This window comes from Centruroides vittatus, unplaced genomic scaffold (assembly GCF_030686945.1).
Source record: "Centruroides vittatus isolate TY-2023 unplaced genomic scaffold, ASM3068694v2 contig_341, whole genome shotgun sequence".
NCBI classification, from domain to species: Eukaryota; Metazoa; Arthropoda; class Arachnida; order Scorpiones; family Buthidae; genus Centruroides; species Centruroides vittatus.
In genome coordinates, this window is record NW_027122166.1 from 89,456 (window position 1) to 104,568 (window position 15,113).

A 15,113-nucleotide genomic window follows, 5' to 3' on the forward strand; every position below is an offset into this window, starting at 1 on the left:
TTTCCAGCAATTGTTTTTACAGGTGGATCTAATAACAGACAAAGAAATTAACCAATTACAGTGTAAAAGAAGTTTACTATCGACGTTATCTTCCAATAATCCTCATTTTTACCTCTAGTTGCTGTAGAATATTGGGGGGGTGTATTTTTGGAAATACTGAAATATTTTTGGCCTGGGGTTGGTGAGAAAACATTTAATGGTTGGGACAATTAAAAAACACATTCGAGAAAGTGAATCAGATAGCAACAAACTTGTTTGCAGTTTGTAAAATACGCTTCTAAAGTTGATAATTTTTTCCTGAAAAGTTCCTAAAACATAAAGACTTTTTTGTTTTCGTTATAAATAAATAAAAACGATATATTTTGAGTAGTTTTGTTGATTAGGACTTCAAAAACACATTCCCACAAACACCTAACATCACAAAACCACAAAAAAAAACTATGATTTTTACAAAATTGATTTTTGAAACTGGAATAAAACTACCCTTACACGCCAAACTCTGCAAGAAGACGCTGTTGTGCCTGACTACGGATTAAGTAAAAAGAGATATTGTATTAAGCATGAATAAGTTTATTATAAAGATTATCTGAAAATGCTTAGATTATTCCAAAATGACATTTGATGAAGTTTCTTGTTACATGTTTGATGTAAATAAAGCATGAAATTGACATACACACTATATGTAAGCTACTGTTTGTTTTTGTTTGCTTGCCATTAAATATACCAAATCTTTTTGTATTTAATAGTATTTCTTAATAAAAAAGTTTTTAATCTTAGAAAATTCAAATCAGTCAATAACTACACTGTATTATGAGAAACTACCAACTAATTATTCTGTAATACATAAAAATGCTTTCAAAGCAATTTAGTACTATGTGAAATAGTTGATAAACACTATCATAGTGTAACACTGTAATAAATTTAAATGATCTATTGAACAGAATTTCAATTCCAGGAACTAAAAACGAGATGAAATCTATAAGAGGTAAGCAGAGAGAAAAAAGAAAAGAATAATAATAGTAATAAACATGTAAAATCTGCTATGAGGTCCACCAAGTTATTACTGTCAATAAACAGAATAGATTAAATTTTAATGTAAAAAAGTGAGTCCAAAATGTAAAAGTGGAGATAAATACAAAAAATATCACTCTATAACAATGGGAACTAAACTGGGCATTACAAAATAAGTGTGTTGGGGAGGGGGAAAAACTACTACTAAGTAATAGTGAGAGGATAAACAAGCATAAAGTATTCTATTAATTATGTTGAAGAATCAAACACTAACAATAAGTTGTTATTCTGTGTACAAATGTACTTTCTAGGTTATTTTTTTGACTAACAACAAAACTTCAGAAACCTAACCTGTTTGTAAGTATAAGTAAAAAATTGCACAGGGAGTTCCTGTATTAAACATCAATATAAGTATTTTCTTTCATCAGTGTCATTTAACTACTGTGCAATTTTTTCAGTAATTTAAAAGTAAATATAAAAATCAGAAGCATTTCAGAAGTATTTTGGCTGTAGCAATATAAATAAGAAATACTACTATAAAATTTGTTTTTATTAATATTTTACCATTTTCACCCACATAATTAATATAATTAGTTCAAAAAGGAAAATGATTCAGGTTCAATTCATAATATAAAAATACTAGTCAAAATACCAGCACTGTAACGAAACTGTACCCCAAGAACTGTAACGAAAACACTATAATTAGATAAATTTTCTTATGGTTAGATAAAGGCATGTAATGAATATAGATACTATAAATCTAGCAACAATACATGATGGTTATAACACTTCACATAAATATCTCCTGAAGAAATCTCAAGAATGTACATATACACAACATAATACAAGCCCAAACTGTAAGCCAAATTTAAGCTTAAACTGCTGGATTATTTTTCTGACTAAGTACTTGGACTATTGACCTAGACTGGGAGTTCAGATTTTATTCTGGGTCAGTCTGTTCTTCCAGAATTTAATTTTATAACTAAACAAGTTTCAAAAAAAAGGGAAAAAAATGAACCAGATATTTTTAAATTCAATAAATATAGTCCAAAGCTGATCTCTGGCAGCCAGTGGCATGATCTATAGACAAAACTGAAGATCTACTTTCAGTATGACATGAAAAATATATTGTCATTGTACTGTCAATACTTTGTCAGAAAGTCATGGTCCTTTCCTCTCCTCTCCATTAGCAGTCAGCTTAATGATGTCCTTTGTCTCAGACTGGACAGAACAATTGATGCATCACATCTGAGTCAGCAAACACCCCATGGGCAAAGATATGTTTGAATTGGTGTTCTCTATCAGTTTTACAACCTCAAAGTGGGCTAACAGAAAGTTTCCAAGTCTAAAAGTGGCTGAAAATGCCTATATAGGAAAAAGAGAGAAAAGGTCTTTTACTTGATATAAACAACCATATAAGAAGCAAGGAATAAAGACTCTAAGGATTGTATAGTTTGGCTGAAAAATGAGAGGCTACAGAGCCAAACAGAATGATTGTCAAAGAAATAAAGGCAAAGATCCAGAACCAAAGATACCTTTTTTTAATTGTCGTATTTCTACTTATCTTTCAAAAACTGGTGGAATTTTTAATTTCATACTTTTACCAAATTCAGTAAATCAATGGTAATTTGATTTTTAGAATTTGGCAAAACCAACAGAAGCCATTTGTGCTCCTTCCATAATCTGGGAAATGGGAGATAATTTTAATTAAGACATTGTTGCATAGAAGAAACAAAGAAGTAAAATTCACAAAAATATATAAAATAAATTTTCAATTTATACATAAAATTGAAAAATTAATTTTAACCTTGTTTATTTAAACATTAGTTTAATTATTATTTAATATTTAAAATAGCATGAATTAATTACAAATATTAACAGTTTTATTGGAAATTAATTTTTAGCATATATATCAATTAACAAACATATTTCTACTAAAAGCATTATGGCTGTTAGTAGAAATATGTATGGCACTAGGTAGGGTGAGAATGGGCATTAACCCATCCGAAAATCTCATTGCCCACTCGTCCACCCATCTTGGTTTAATTATTCTAGTCTGTCTATATTGACCACTGTTAGGGGTTTCTTTAAATATGAACTGATTGTTTGCCATGTTCTTATTAAACTTTTTTCTGCTTATATGTCCTACAGAAAATCAATTATTAAATTTTAAAAATTTGTTTGATAATAAAATGTGCAGGTGACACCACCAAGATAATGTTTTGCTGGAATTTTTATTCTAGGAGAGTGAATCTCCTAGAATAAAAATTCCAGCACTGTTACTGAGTAGAAGTGTATGAATTCAAAAATACACTGTAAATCTAGGGTTTAAGATATTGACACACCTTATCGGTCTCCACATTAACATATAAATGTCCTTGTATATCAAAAGGTTCAAACATAGTTTGCATAGTTAAACATTTATATTCCAATATTTCACATCCAATATTCATCAAAACCTAGTTTAAAAAGAAACAAGAGCATTTAAAATTTATTAAGAAACCATATAATATTAAATACTGATCTAATAACAAGTAATTGTATTTTAAATAATATAAAATTATATTTTATGGTCATAAATTTACTATAGAAAAATAAACTAATTTTTAAATATCAACTGAAAAATTTTGTACTTACATCAACTTTAAGTTGCTGATACCATTTTTTATAATTTAAAGATAAGCCATCAACAGATATTAAGAGAAATTCTTGATCTAAGGGTGCTTGACCATCAAAACTAAATGGATGTAAGTTGAGAGATGGAGCTAAATAGTTAAATTGTAAAATTATAATAAAATTTAAAACATAATTATCATATTTTATTTGAACTAATTTATTATATTACCTATTTTTTTGAAATGATTGTAAATAGAAATCTGAATTAAATCAAAATTCATGCTAGCCGATAAAACTGGAATAAAAGCAGGGTCAAAACAAGAATCGACTCTAAGACAAGCGGCCAAGACAAGAGGTGATAATGCTCCAGACGACAGAATTTCAATTTTAGTACTAAGAACAGATACAGTTTTATTATTTTAGAAATAAAAAAAATCTCTTATAAAGTACAAAATAAGATTTTTAAAAATATATTATTTACTCTTCTTCTGTATTAAATAGAACAATTCTCCATATTTCTGAAACAATGGCTATGTGACTAGAATCGGAACATATCACGGGTAAATCCAAATTATATTGAGATGTTTCAGATAACTGAAAATTGCAATAATTTATAAAGCAATTCTGTAATTTATCCCAATACTGAAGAGAACATTCAACTTTCTGAAATAGAAGATAAAAATCTTAGTTCCGTTTCAACCTAAAAATTTAAAAACTTTTACGAGCATAACATTGTATACTTCAATTGATTCTTCAATTTCTGAATTATTTGAAGATGGATGTAACGGGACCGGATACACAGTAACAGAGGTTAAAGTTCGTGGTTCTGGATAGCACCAAGTCATCGTACTTTGTTCCCCAGATTGTTCCTTACAAAAAACAATCTCTTGAGGCTGAGGATCAAGACCAATTCCTTCTAGAAAACATATATCATTATTGAAATCAATTGTCATTAGATACTAGTAATTTATATATATTATACATGAAAATATTAAAAATATAATCAAAATTACAAATTACCAGTATCCTGTATATACTGAAATGAGCCTTTCCGCAAATCATCATTCCACTCTATTCTAGTCAATTCTGTTGATTTATTTTTGTTTGTTGATTCTTGTGAATCATTTTTAGTATTATTCTAAATAAAAATAAAGATGAATTAGTAAATAAATTTAATATTTATCATTACATGTATAGCATCGTAACAGTTCACTGGTAGCTGGAAGTAATACAAGGCATAAAAACTTGCCAACAAAAGATACTGTACAATAATTGTTTACAGAAAAAGTAACTCTGTGCAGGGCATTTTATAGTTATAAACTTAATTGTTGCAATTATCTAAAATATCGTTTTTGGCACACAAATCATTAATCTATGTCCATGTCTATATAGAGTTGCAAACAACATTTTGTTATCACTTCATAAGTTAGTTTAGGTCATGCAAAAAGACCCTGCAACAAGACATCTGACTTGGATCATAAAACTGTTCACTGCTGATCCACAGCTTGTTGGCTTTTTGACAAACCATAAAAGGGAAGTGCAGTTTGAAGCACATCTTGGGATAATACATGTGTGGATCCACTTTAAGCAGCTGCAGCATTAAAGAGAATAATTCTGCAAGTATACATGATACACAGTAAACGATATATTCATATTATAAGATGATCTACCAGATTTACAATTTGGCAGATTGTTTGATAATAACCAGACTGTATTTCCACACAAATAAGCACATGCTCTTATATATGAAAATTATTTGTTTTTGCATTTCTGAAACACATTCTGCTTTGCTTATAAGAGCATGTGTGCAGAAATATGGTATAAATTTAATTTAATATTTTCTAACAAGCTTCCCACTCTTGCTGTTGTCCTGAAATAAAAATTTAATGTTTGAATATTTTGTTAATGCAGGATATTAGTAAATATAACCAAACAAAAGGACATACCACTTAACTTTCATAACATACTTATATAATTTGCATTAATAAATTCTCTGCTTCAATGGATCCTATTGCTTCAGATTTAAAATAAACTTTTTAATGTGCTTTCAAACCTAAATATGTATATACCTAAAATAGAATGTTTGGCTGTTTGTCTCCTAAACACTTCTAAACTCTGAGTTTTTCAAAGAAACTCTCTAGAATTCTGTAGAAAATATAGACCATCACAAAACCTGGACACCCAAATTTCACCTCTTGATACTTTATGATAATTTAATACGTTAATATTTAAGTAAGCATTGCGCAATAATTAATAAAGGTGCCACATACAACTCATTAATCATGTTCTTAATGACAATTTCAAAGAGTACTTTGAATATGGAATGGAAAGGATGTTCTTTTGGATAGGGAAGCTCTGCCTAAATAATACTATTCAGTTCAGTTGGTTAAAAATAACCAGACTTTTAATAAAGTTTTAATTTTAATGTTTGTCCTTATTACTTTTTATTAAGAATATCTGCTAGTAAGATCTGATTTGATGGGATACAGCAACCCAAGCTGAAGGCAATCTGTCAAGAAGGGATGCCACCAGGAAAACTTTCCTTGGGAAACTGGCCCCCTACATTGGTGTTATACATGTGAAGAAAACCCAGAAAATTCCATACGGCCAGACTGTTGATAAAATGTGAACACATGACCACATGACCCATTCAACTTCAAGTTATATATTTTCTCCATATACATTAATAAAAGATATTAGTGAGGTTGCAACTGAAGTTTTCATCTCTAAAATGTGAACATCGAATGTCGAGTGCTGCTTTACAAGATAGCAGGGCTCGATGTTCGACGTTCACATTTTAGAGATAAAAACTTTCTCTCACTATTAAATCATTAAATCGCAATCTCACTATTAAATCATTAAATCTTTTACCTACTTTAATCATTCATTAAATATTAAAATTCTTTTGATGCAAACAAAATAAAAATTTGAATTTTTAAAACTGAATGTTTAGAAAATAATATGAAGGCTAAAGGTAAAAACACACTAGATTTTTTCCAAGTAGAAAAATGCATCTTACAACAGAAAAAGCAAATTGTTTACAACCAAAAGAGAACTGAAAATAGAGTTCAACAATACTCAACTTCTCTGTTTCTGCACAATCTAATCAGAGCAATCATTTGTGAATGTTGTCAAAATGTCACCAGGAACCATTTTATTATTCAAAGAATATGACAGAAAACAGAATATGATGTAACACAACCAAACTAGAAATATTTATAGATGATAGAAGAAAACATCTTGAATTATATGATAAAACTCAACAATTATGAGAATCATTGGTATATCTATGCTATTAGTCACATTTGTTTTATACACTGGAATGCAAAACTTAAGCAACAATGTAATTTTTAAGTAGACAGCCATGAAATTGTGGCAAAGGGCTTTTTATGATCAGTACAATGAACACCTAGTTCAGTAGAAAGGTGGTTCGTATGCAAATATCAGGAAGAAGACTTAGGTGACATGAGGGCATGAAAAATGTGTGCAGTCAGTGTGTACAGTGCAAGACTACAATAAAAAGGACAAAAGGCACTATTAAAGACATTTGCTGCAAGTTCAAATGAGTTTGTACGTGCAATATGACTAGAAGAAATCATCTGGATGACTTTACATGTGGTAGAATGATCAGCAATCTTGAGGGGGGGCATAGTGTGATGAGTGTAATCCAAGAGTTTGGAATCAACAAGTGTCATTTCACAAGCTTGGAAAGTCTTCCAAACCACAGGTACAGCTGTAAGAAAGGTTGGTGGTGGTCATCAAGAAAAACAATGCCAATAGATGACTGATATATCTTCCTGCAGGCTAAAAGAGATTGATACCAGTCAGCAGGCAACATTGCTCAGCAAGTGCGTTCGACAATGGGACAAAAAGTGTCACTGTTTGATGTGGCCAGGTGCCTTCATAAAGATGGCTTATTAGGCTGCCATCCTGAACACTGCATCCCATTGACAGTTTGCCCATCAGCAGCACCTTTAGACTGGTGTAAGAAACACAAAGACTGGACATCTCATCAATGGAGTCACGTCTTCTTTAAAGATGAGAGTCGTTTCAGTATCACAAGTGATTCTCAAAGCCAGTTGATATGGAGAGAGATAGGGACATGGTTTTATCCCTAACATCATGGGAAGAGACCATTATGGTGGTCCTGGTGTGTTCATTTGGAGAGGGATTATGATGAACGGGTGGACTGAGCTCCAAATTTTCAACGGAAGTACTGTTACCGGAGATCGCCATTGTCAACAAGTGATCCTTCCCCATTTGCATCTGTTCTGAGGTGCCATTGATGCAGACTTCATTTTTATGGATAATAACTCCAGGACATATCAGACTCATGCTGTTGAGGAGCTTCTAGAAAGTGAAGACATCACTAGAATGGATTTGCCAGCATACGTGCCTGATTTGAATCCCATAGAACATGTGTGGGATGCTTTGGGGAGTCACCTTTCAGCATGATTATATCTGCTGGAAAACACCCAACAACTGAAACAGATGCTCATTGAGGAATGGGCGCTCTTACCTCAACAACTGTTTGATAATCTGATGTTGACTATGGAGAGATGGTGCCAAGCAACCATTATAGTTAAGGGAGGTCATATCCCTTACTAAGGGACATCTGTTTGTTGTTCTTCCTCTTGGGCTCTTGGGCAGACAATCATTTGTACCAACACTACTCTTTCAATGAAGCCTTTTTTGTTTGATTCCATATCGTATGCATTCTATTCATTTTTGCACTAGTATGCTTTCTTCATCCTTTAAGTATAAAATACTGTCTCTGTATTCAGAATTTCATGTCTCCCAGGTGATTTCTTGAGGAGTTATGGCAAAAAAATCATTGCTTAAGTTTTGCATACCAGTGTAGTTTTATGTTTCTAGATAACATTATATATTTTATTGATAATCTAATATGTTGCTGCTCAGGAAAAGGAAACAGAAAAGTGATACATCAGATGCCTGAAAAAAATATATGCAGTCATCTGACACAACAATCTAGAAATGTTGTGTCCAAACATGTAGTGTAGAAACATGTTGTGTAGAAACATTATTCAAACAATATGGTGAAAAATTGTTTGAATAATGTTCACCAATTGTTTGAATAATGTTCCTAGTAACATTTCAGTGATGTTCACAAAGGATCACTCTGACTGACTTATTGTGTGCAGAAACTGAGAAGTTGAGCAGTGTTTTTGGATCTCTTTCAGTTGTAAATAATCTGCTTTTTTGTCATGAAGTGTATTTTTCTGTTTGGTAGTATTTTTGTTGTGTAGTATATTCCTATTTTAACTTGTTTAATATTTTAATCTGAATACTTACAATGTATTGTTGCAAGACATTCTGTAAAGCTAGAAGGCTCTCTAATTGTTTAGGTCCAAATGTCAAAACAACTGCATCTCCTTGAAGATGTAATAAAAGTTGTGGCAGAGGCGAACAGAGATGCCAAATTTTCCATATCGTTGTTAACTGGAGTTTTGTTGTAAATGGGCCTATGAGAGGACAGATATGCCCATTATAAGCAGTTTTTAAGAGAAGACTTATAAACTCTATTTTGAAGGTTTCTGTCTGTGTTTCTGCAAATGTATTGACAGTTTGATTACAAAATTATTTTATCAAAAATTATATTAAAAAAAAAATAAAATCAAATTCACATACTTGGAACTTTTTCTAACATTCCATGTATATTTTCAATTGATAATGTGAGCTGAAGATCTTGAGATTTTTGTCCCAAATCAATCACAAAAACAGTTTGTACAGTAGAAATTTCAAAGGATTTAATGTGACTGATAAATTCTCGAAATTTTTTAATATTTGCCTCTGTATCTGTTTCATCATTATTTTCCGTATTTTCTTTCTTTTCTGTTTTAACTTCTAAATTTTGCTTCTTAAAGATGTATTTCTTTATTGAATTAATAAATGAAGAAACTTGATGATATTTTGATGGACTTACATTGCATTTTATGGGTCTTTCAAAACACATATGTATCATAGCTAAATGTTTTAAAAAATAAAATTAAATTAAATCAATTATTTTATAATTTTTAAACTTAGTTACAAACTTATCCCTTCTATATTTTATAAACTAAAAAGTGTAAGCTATCAGAATGTCTTTCTTAATTTTTAATATAAACCTATTGAATTAATTGGTGTTAACTTTCATGAACTGTGCATACTCCATGCCTAAACCATAATTAAATTGTATTGGTTTGATACGTATGCATCATAGTAATTAAATTAATTTTATTGCTGCAGCAAATACACGGTGTCAGAACTACAACAGCTTTACTTGAACTATTACTACGACCAACCAGGGCCACAAACATATCAAGCAAAAAGTCTTAAGACTGTTTTGATCATAATTCAGATAATTCTTTTTCTGAGTCAAAGCTAAAGGCATTTTGGGGAGACACACGTCCCATCCTTTGTGGTGGGAGTGGGTTGGAAGAGGGAAGCGTCCATATTAGAATTCCAAACCATGACCCACAGTGAAATTGTTCTGTGAAATGGTGAAAAACTTACACATCTTTGTAACTATGTGAGCACTCTCCATACGAGTTTCCTTATAAAGTAACAAAATATACTTCCTTGTACTTAAATATTCGTGAAGTTATGAAAATCATAAACAATTGAATAAGATTTTAACATAAAAAATACCTGGTTGATGTAAGAAATCTTTACAGGTTAAAGTATACAGCGATGGAGGTATTCCAGTTTTAGCATTTGCTTCTCCCGGTTTAGTTTCTAACCATGGTATGGTGAAAACGTCAGGTGTCGGAATTAGACTGTTCTCTGACTCTGCAAACATATTGGAAAGAAAATTTATAATTAATTATTTAAATATTAGTTTATAAGGAGCACTTTAGTATATAATAATTAGGGGAGCATCTGTCAGTGTATTCTGAGAATTCAATCTTAATTTGAGTGTGTCACACATTTGTATGAAACTGTAAAGTCTATTGATAATTTCTGAACTTTTTAGGTTCATTATGTCAATTGAAAAACTTATTTTTGTCAAGTTTAGCAAGATTAAAACCATGTACAAAATCATATTTCATTATATGAATTTATGATAATTAAGGCCAGTGGGGTTTTAGGTTATGCGACTCTTTAGGCAAATAAGTTTGTAGGCTAGGTTCAAACTGTCATAAGAACCACCACCAATGAATGAGACAAACATTAAACTGAAATGTTTGCATTGTACTACATTACACAAATTGAATTAGAATGTAATTGGGTGAAAAAGTTTCAAATGCAACTTGTAAAATTTAATTGGTCAAATAAACTGAAAATTTTGGAAAGTTGAAATATTTTCAATTGCTAAAGAATTAGTCAAATGGTCAACAAAAGAGGACAAACTGACAGTTTATATCTGTATGCCAATGCATTCCTATCTTTAAAATATGTTTACATGATATAAAGACCATATCACACGATACACAATATATAGACAAGGAATGACAACCTTTTCCTACGTAAGGGCAACATTTAAAACTTCCAAACAGACATGGGAAAAAAAACTGTGGGTAAATCACAATTATTTATTCATATATGATTATAAATTTACATAGGTAAACTTAATGTGACTTCTGGAACTGATGTAAACATAATATATCCAAATATTTGATTAAATATTAGTCACTGCTAGTTTTGAGATATTTTTGATGTGAACTGATTTCTTGTCTCACTTTTTAGTAAATTCATTGCAGAAGAAATTGTTTACATATGTAAATTGTTGAAAATAACAATAAAATTTTTGCCTTAAGTTGGGAAATTGATATATTTATTAATATTTTGTGTAACATGGACTGCATAAAATATTAATGAAGCCTCATGAGGCTGCAAATTGCTCACCCCTGCTGCAGAAATTTATGATTGCAACTAAAATCGAATTTTAAATATCAGATTAAGATAAAATATCGACAAGCATGTATTTAATGTATCCGAGGTTCTAAGCATACAAAGTTTTAGACAAAAGCTTAGGCTAACTATCCTTAAAACTGATTACCACCGATACCACATTTTTCTAAGAGTTCATACAATATGTTAAAATTTGGATTTGTACTGTTATACTTTAAAGGACAATATTTAAAATATTGTCCTATTATGTATAACAGTACACTTAATAGGACAATATTTTAAATATCTTTGCACATTTAAAGTTCCTCATTCTCCCATTCATAAACTATGCCATCTTGTAGACCAATGTTTAAAATATTGTTGTAATACTATACTGAAGAGGATCCAGAGATCAAAATTCATTTATATGAATGATAAAAACAATAAGGTAAGTAATGATTACTTTTATTTTATTTAAAAAATCTTTTACTGTTGGTCTAATAAGCTTAAAATAAAATAAAGAGTCTATAAATTATACTTATATTCTTTCATAAAGTACAAATCATTTGCAGTAGAGCCTTATGATATATTGTTATCCCTCGTTATGATGACCGAACAAAAAAATACCCACTAACAGAAAAGAGTTGTTGTTGATGTAAAAGCCAGGCTTTTTCCTATATTTGCAATATATATTATGCTACAGTAATGTTGTTATATTAAAATTTTAAAGTGGTTTGTGTATGCCATTATTTCATTATAGGAAACTGAACTTTTGGCACAGATTTCATTATACAAACACACACATTCTTACACCACACTATCTTCAAAGTAAGTTCCTTCTGCATCTATATGATTTTGCTGGCTTCTATATTGGTATTTTTTGCATTATCTTTATAGAGTTTTGTTCTATATATACCTCTCTGCTGTTTTTTAAAAACGTTTTTATTTTAAGTAACAGATATGTCTGTAAGAGCAAAATTGTGGGACTACATTGTTATGGCCTTCTTGGTCAGATATTTGCCAACCAAGAACAAATAATGGAGTCACAGCAAGCACAGCCATTAAAAACATTACAAAAACTGGCTTCCAGTGCTGCACAAATGGCACAAATGCAAGCAAAAGTGCATGGCCTTAGAAGATGCTTATTTTGAATGTGGTCTTTAAATACTTAACTATTAATATAATAAAAGTTATATTAAAAGTTCAGTTTTTTAATTTTGACTCTACACATTTTATTACAAGAACAGAATTATAGTCTTGATATTATATAAATACCGTATTTTCCAGTGTATAAGACGACTCCCGACTTTTGAGATTTTCCTGGGTTAAAAAGTCGTCTTATATGCTGGAAAATATGGTAAACAAATGCATAAAAAATTAATAAATGTACCAACCTAGGATATAATGTCCTGATGCCATTCCCTTTACTTGAACATCAAAGCAACTAACTTCTAATTTTTGAGTCAAAGGATAAGAAGTCATAAATGCATGAGGCTGAATTATAGTTATATATAAAAAGGGAAACAGCTTGGAAGGTTGTTTAAAATAATCTTTTGACTGAATATCTGTATCGCTCTCACTTGAATCTTGTGAACCATCATAACCTTCTTCTTCGTTAAAAAGAAAGGTATCACTTTTGGTGTATTTTGGAACTGCACTTTTGAGTGGACTAGAATCAGTGGACGTAGTTTCTTCCTTTTGCCGATTAATTTTTTTCTGTTGGAAATTAATCATAGTAATGTCATCATCTTTACCATCTGACGTTTGATGATGACGACGACGCAGTCTTCGCTTAGTACCAGAATGAAGTTTTACCGGCACTGCAGAAAACTCATCGGATTTATGACCAAACATGGTAATTGACAGGGATCCTGCCGTTATGAGAATTTCAAAGGGAACAAATTTATTGACGTGTTTTTGGTTTATCTCCGTCGTTGGAAGAATTCCTATTCCTGAATGAAAAAATGGAATTTGATAAACACCAGGCTGTAATATTGAGCATTCACTGTCTATGCCACTATCCATGACAACTTCAAATTTTTGATTCTGTTTCTCTCTTTTCAATTTTTTACTAAAATTTTCCAGTTCATTTAGGCTTTGTAAAAATAATCCAATATTATTTTCAAATATATCACAAAATAATGCCATTTGTTGGATACTCAAATATAAATCTATTTCATTTATAAGATTTAATTCTAAAGAATGGCCACATATGAGAATATCCTGTAAAAAACAAATAAATATTTATTAAAATATTATAAGCATTAAACTTAACTCATATTACTACATAAAAAGATATTAACTTTTATTATATACATAACACAAACTGATAAATTTAATGTTTTATTTATGCAGATGGTATCAAAAATAAAATATTATTACTTTTGTTCAAAAAACATTATGTAATGACTTACAGTAGTTTGCTTTTTATACAATACAGGTACTCCTCACTTTACGACCGAGTTCCGTTCCGACAACTACATCGTTAAGCGAATTGATCGATAAGCGAGGAGCTTCCGCCGGGAATATAGGATTGTTGTAAAATTATACAAATTATGCAACAAACTTCAAATTTATTCATAAAAAGACTATTATAGTACACTATTAGCCTATTATAGTACCATAAGACAATTATAGTACGCGCAAGCCTATTATAGTATGCTTAGTGCGCATGTCACCATTCGCCACTGACCGACACTCAAGCTGAGAAAGGGGATGCCCCGAATTGCAGGTCGAAACTCTTTGGTCGTAAGTGCAAGTGGTCGTTAAGCAAATAGGTCGTAAAGTGAGGAGTACCTGTACACAAATTCTGCAAAACCTCATATGTGAAATTTGCATTAAAAAAATGGGATTTCTCCATCCAAATACACACAATTTTAAAACAACAGGTTCTGATCTCCAAAATATATAAAAATGTTTATTATTGATTCATCTTCATGATTATTGATCAACATACTCAAGCAATTTTGCTCTGATAACTTGGATGGTGCGAGTACAAGAGTTAATGTAAATATTCATCCAGTATTTTTATTTTTTGTTTCCAGGTACCTTTTTTTTAATATTACTTACTTAACTATTTATTGTTATTCTGATTTTGTTTTCTTGCATCATCTGAGTCAAATTTGAGCAATAGAAATAGATACTAGTTATATATCTTCTCATATAATTTGTGCTTTATTTTAAATGTCTTCGTCTAATTAAGATTTTCTTACAGAATGTGAGATCTATTAGAAATAAATGTATCTCCCTTCTATCTTAAACAATTTCTACAACATTTATGTCTTAACTGAAAGTTGGTTTACACAACAATCTTATGATATTTTTAATTTTTTGGATCAGCTGGGATATTCTTATTTCTCCCAGTCCTGTGAATCCCATTGAGATGGTGGGATTTTAATGTTCCTTCTTGAATGTACGAGGCATGTTCAGAAAGTAAGTGTACTAGATTTTTATATTGTTTTTAGAAAAAGAGTATTTGATAAAAATTACAGGATATTGTTGATACACTTGTTTACTATTTTTCCACATAATCGCCATTCCATTCAATGCGTGTGGTGAGCCGTGGCACAAGCTTCTTTATGCCCTCCTCAAAAAACTCTCCTACTAGCTCCTTCCCCCACTTCAGAACCTCTTTCTACACCTGCTCGTCGGTTGAA

General features: G+C 30.8%; 1 protein-coding gene across 1 annotated transcript in view; it reads right to left on the reverse strand.

Annotated features, from left to right (window-relative positions):
- Window positions 1-15,113, reverse strand: part of Vps13B (vacuolar protein sorting 13B) — an 85,785-nt gene that overhangs the window by 22,243 nt on the left and 48,429 nt on the right. The window contains 10 exon segments of the mRNA XM_067268928.1: window positions 3,357-3,470; window positions 3,649-3,776; window positions 3,857-4,020; window positions 4,109-4,290; window positions 4,368-4,543; window positions 4,648-4,765; window positions 8,941-9,194; window positions 9,277-9,612; window positions 10,276-10,416; window positions 12,852-13,680. Coding sequence (XP_067125029.1) covers window positions 3,357-3,470; window positions 3,649-3,776; window positions 3,857-4,020; window positions 4,109-4,290; window positions 4,368-4,543; window positions 4,648-4,765; window positions 8,941-9,194; window positions 9,277-9,612; window positions 10,276-10,416; window positions 12,852-13,680 — 2,442 coding nt within the window.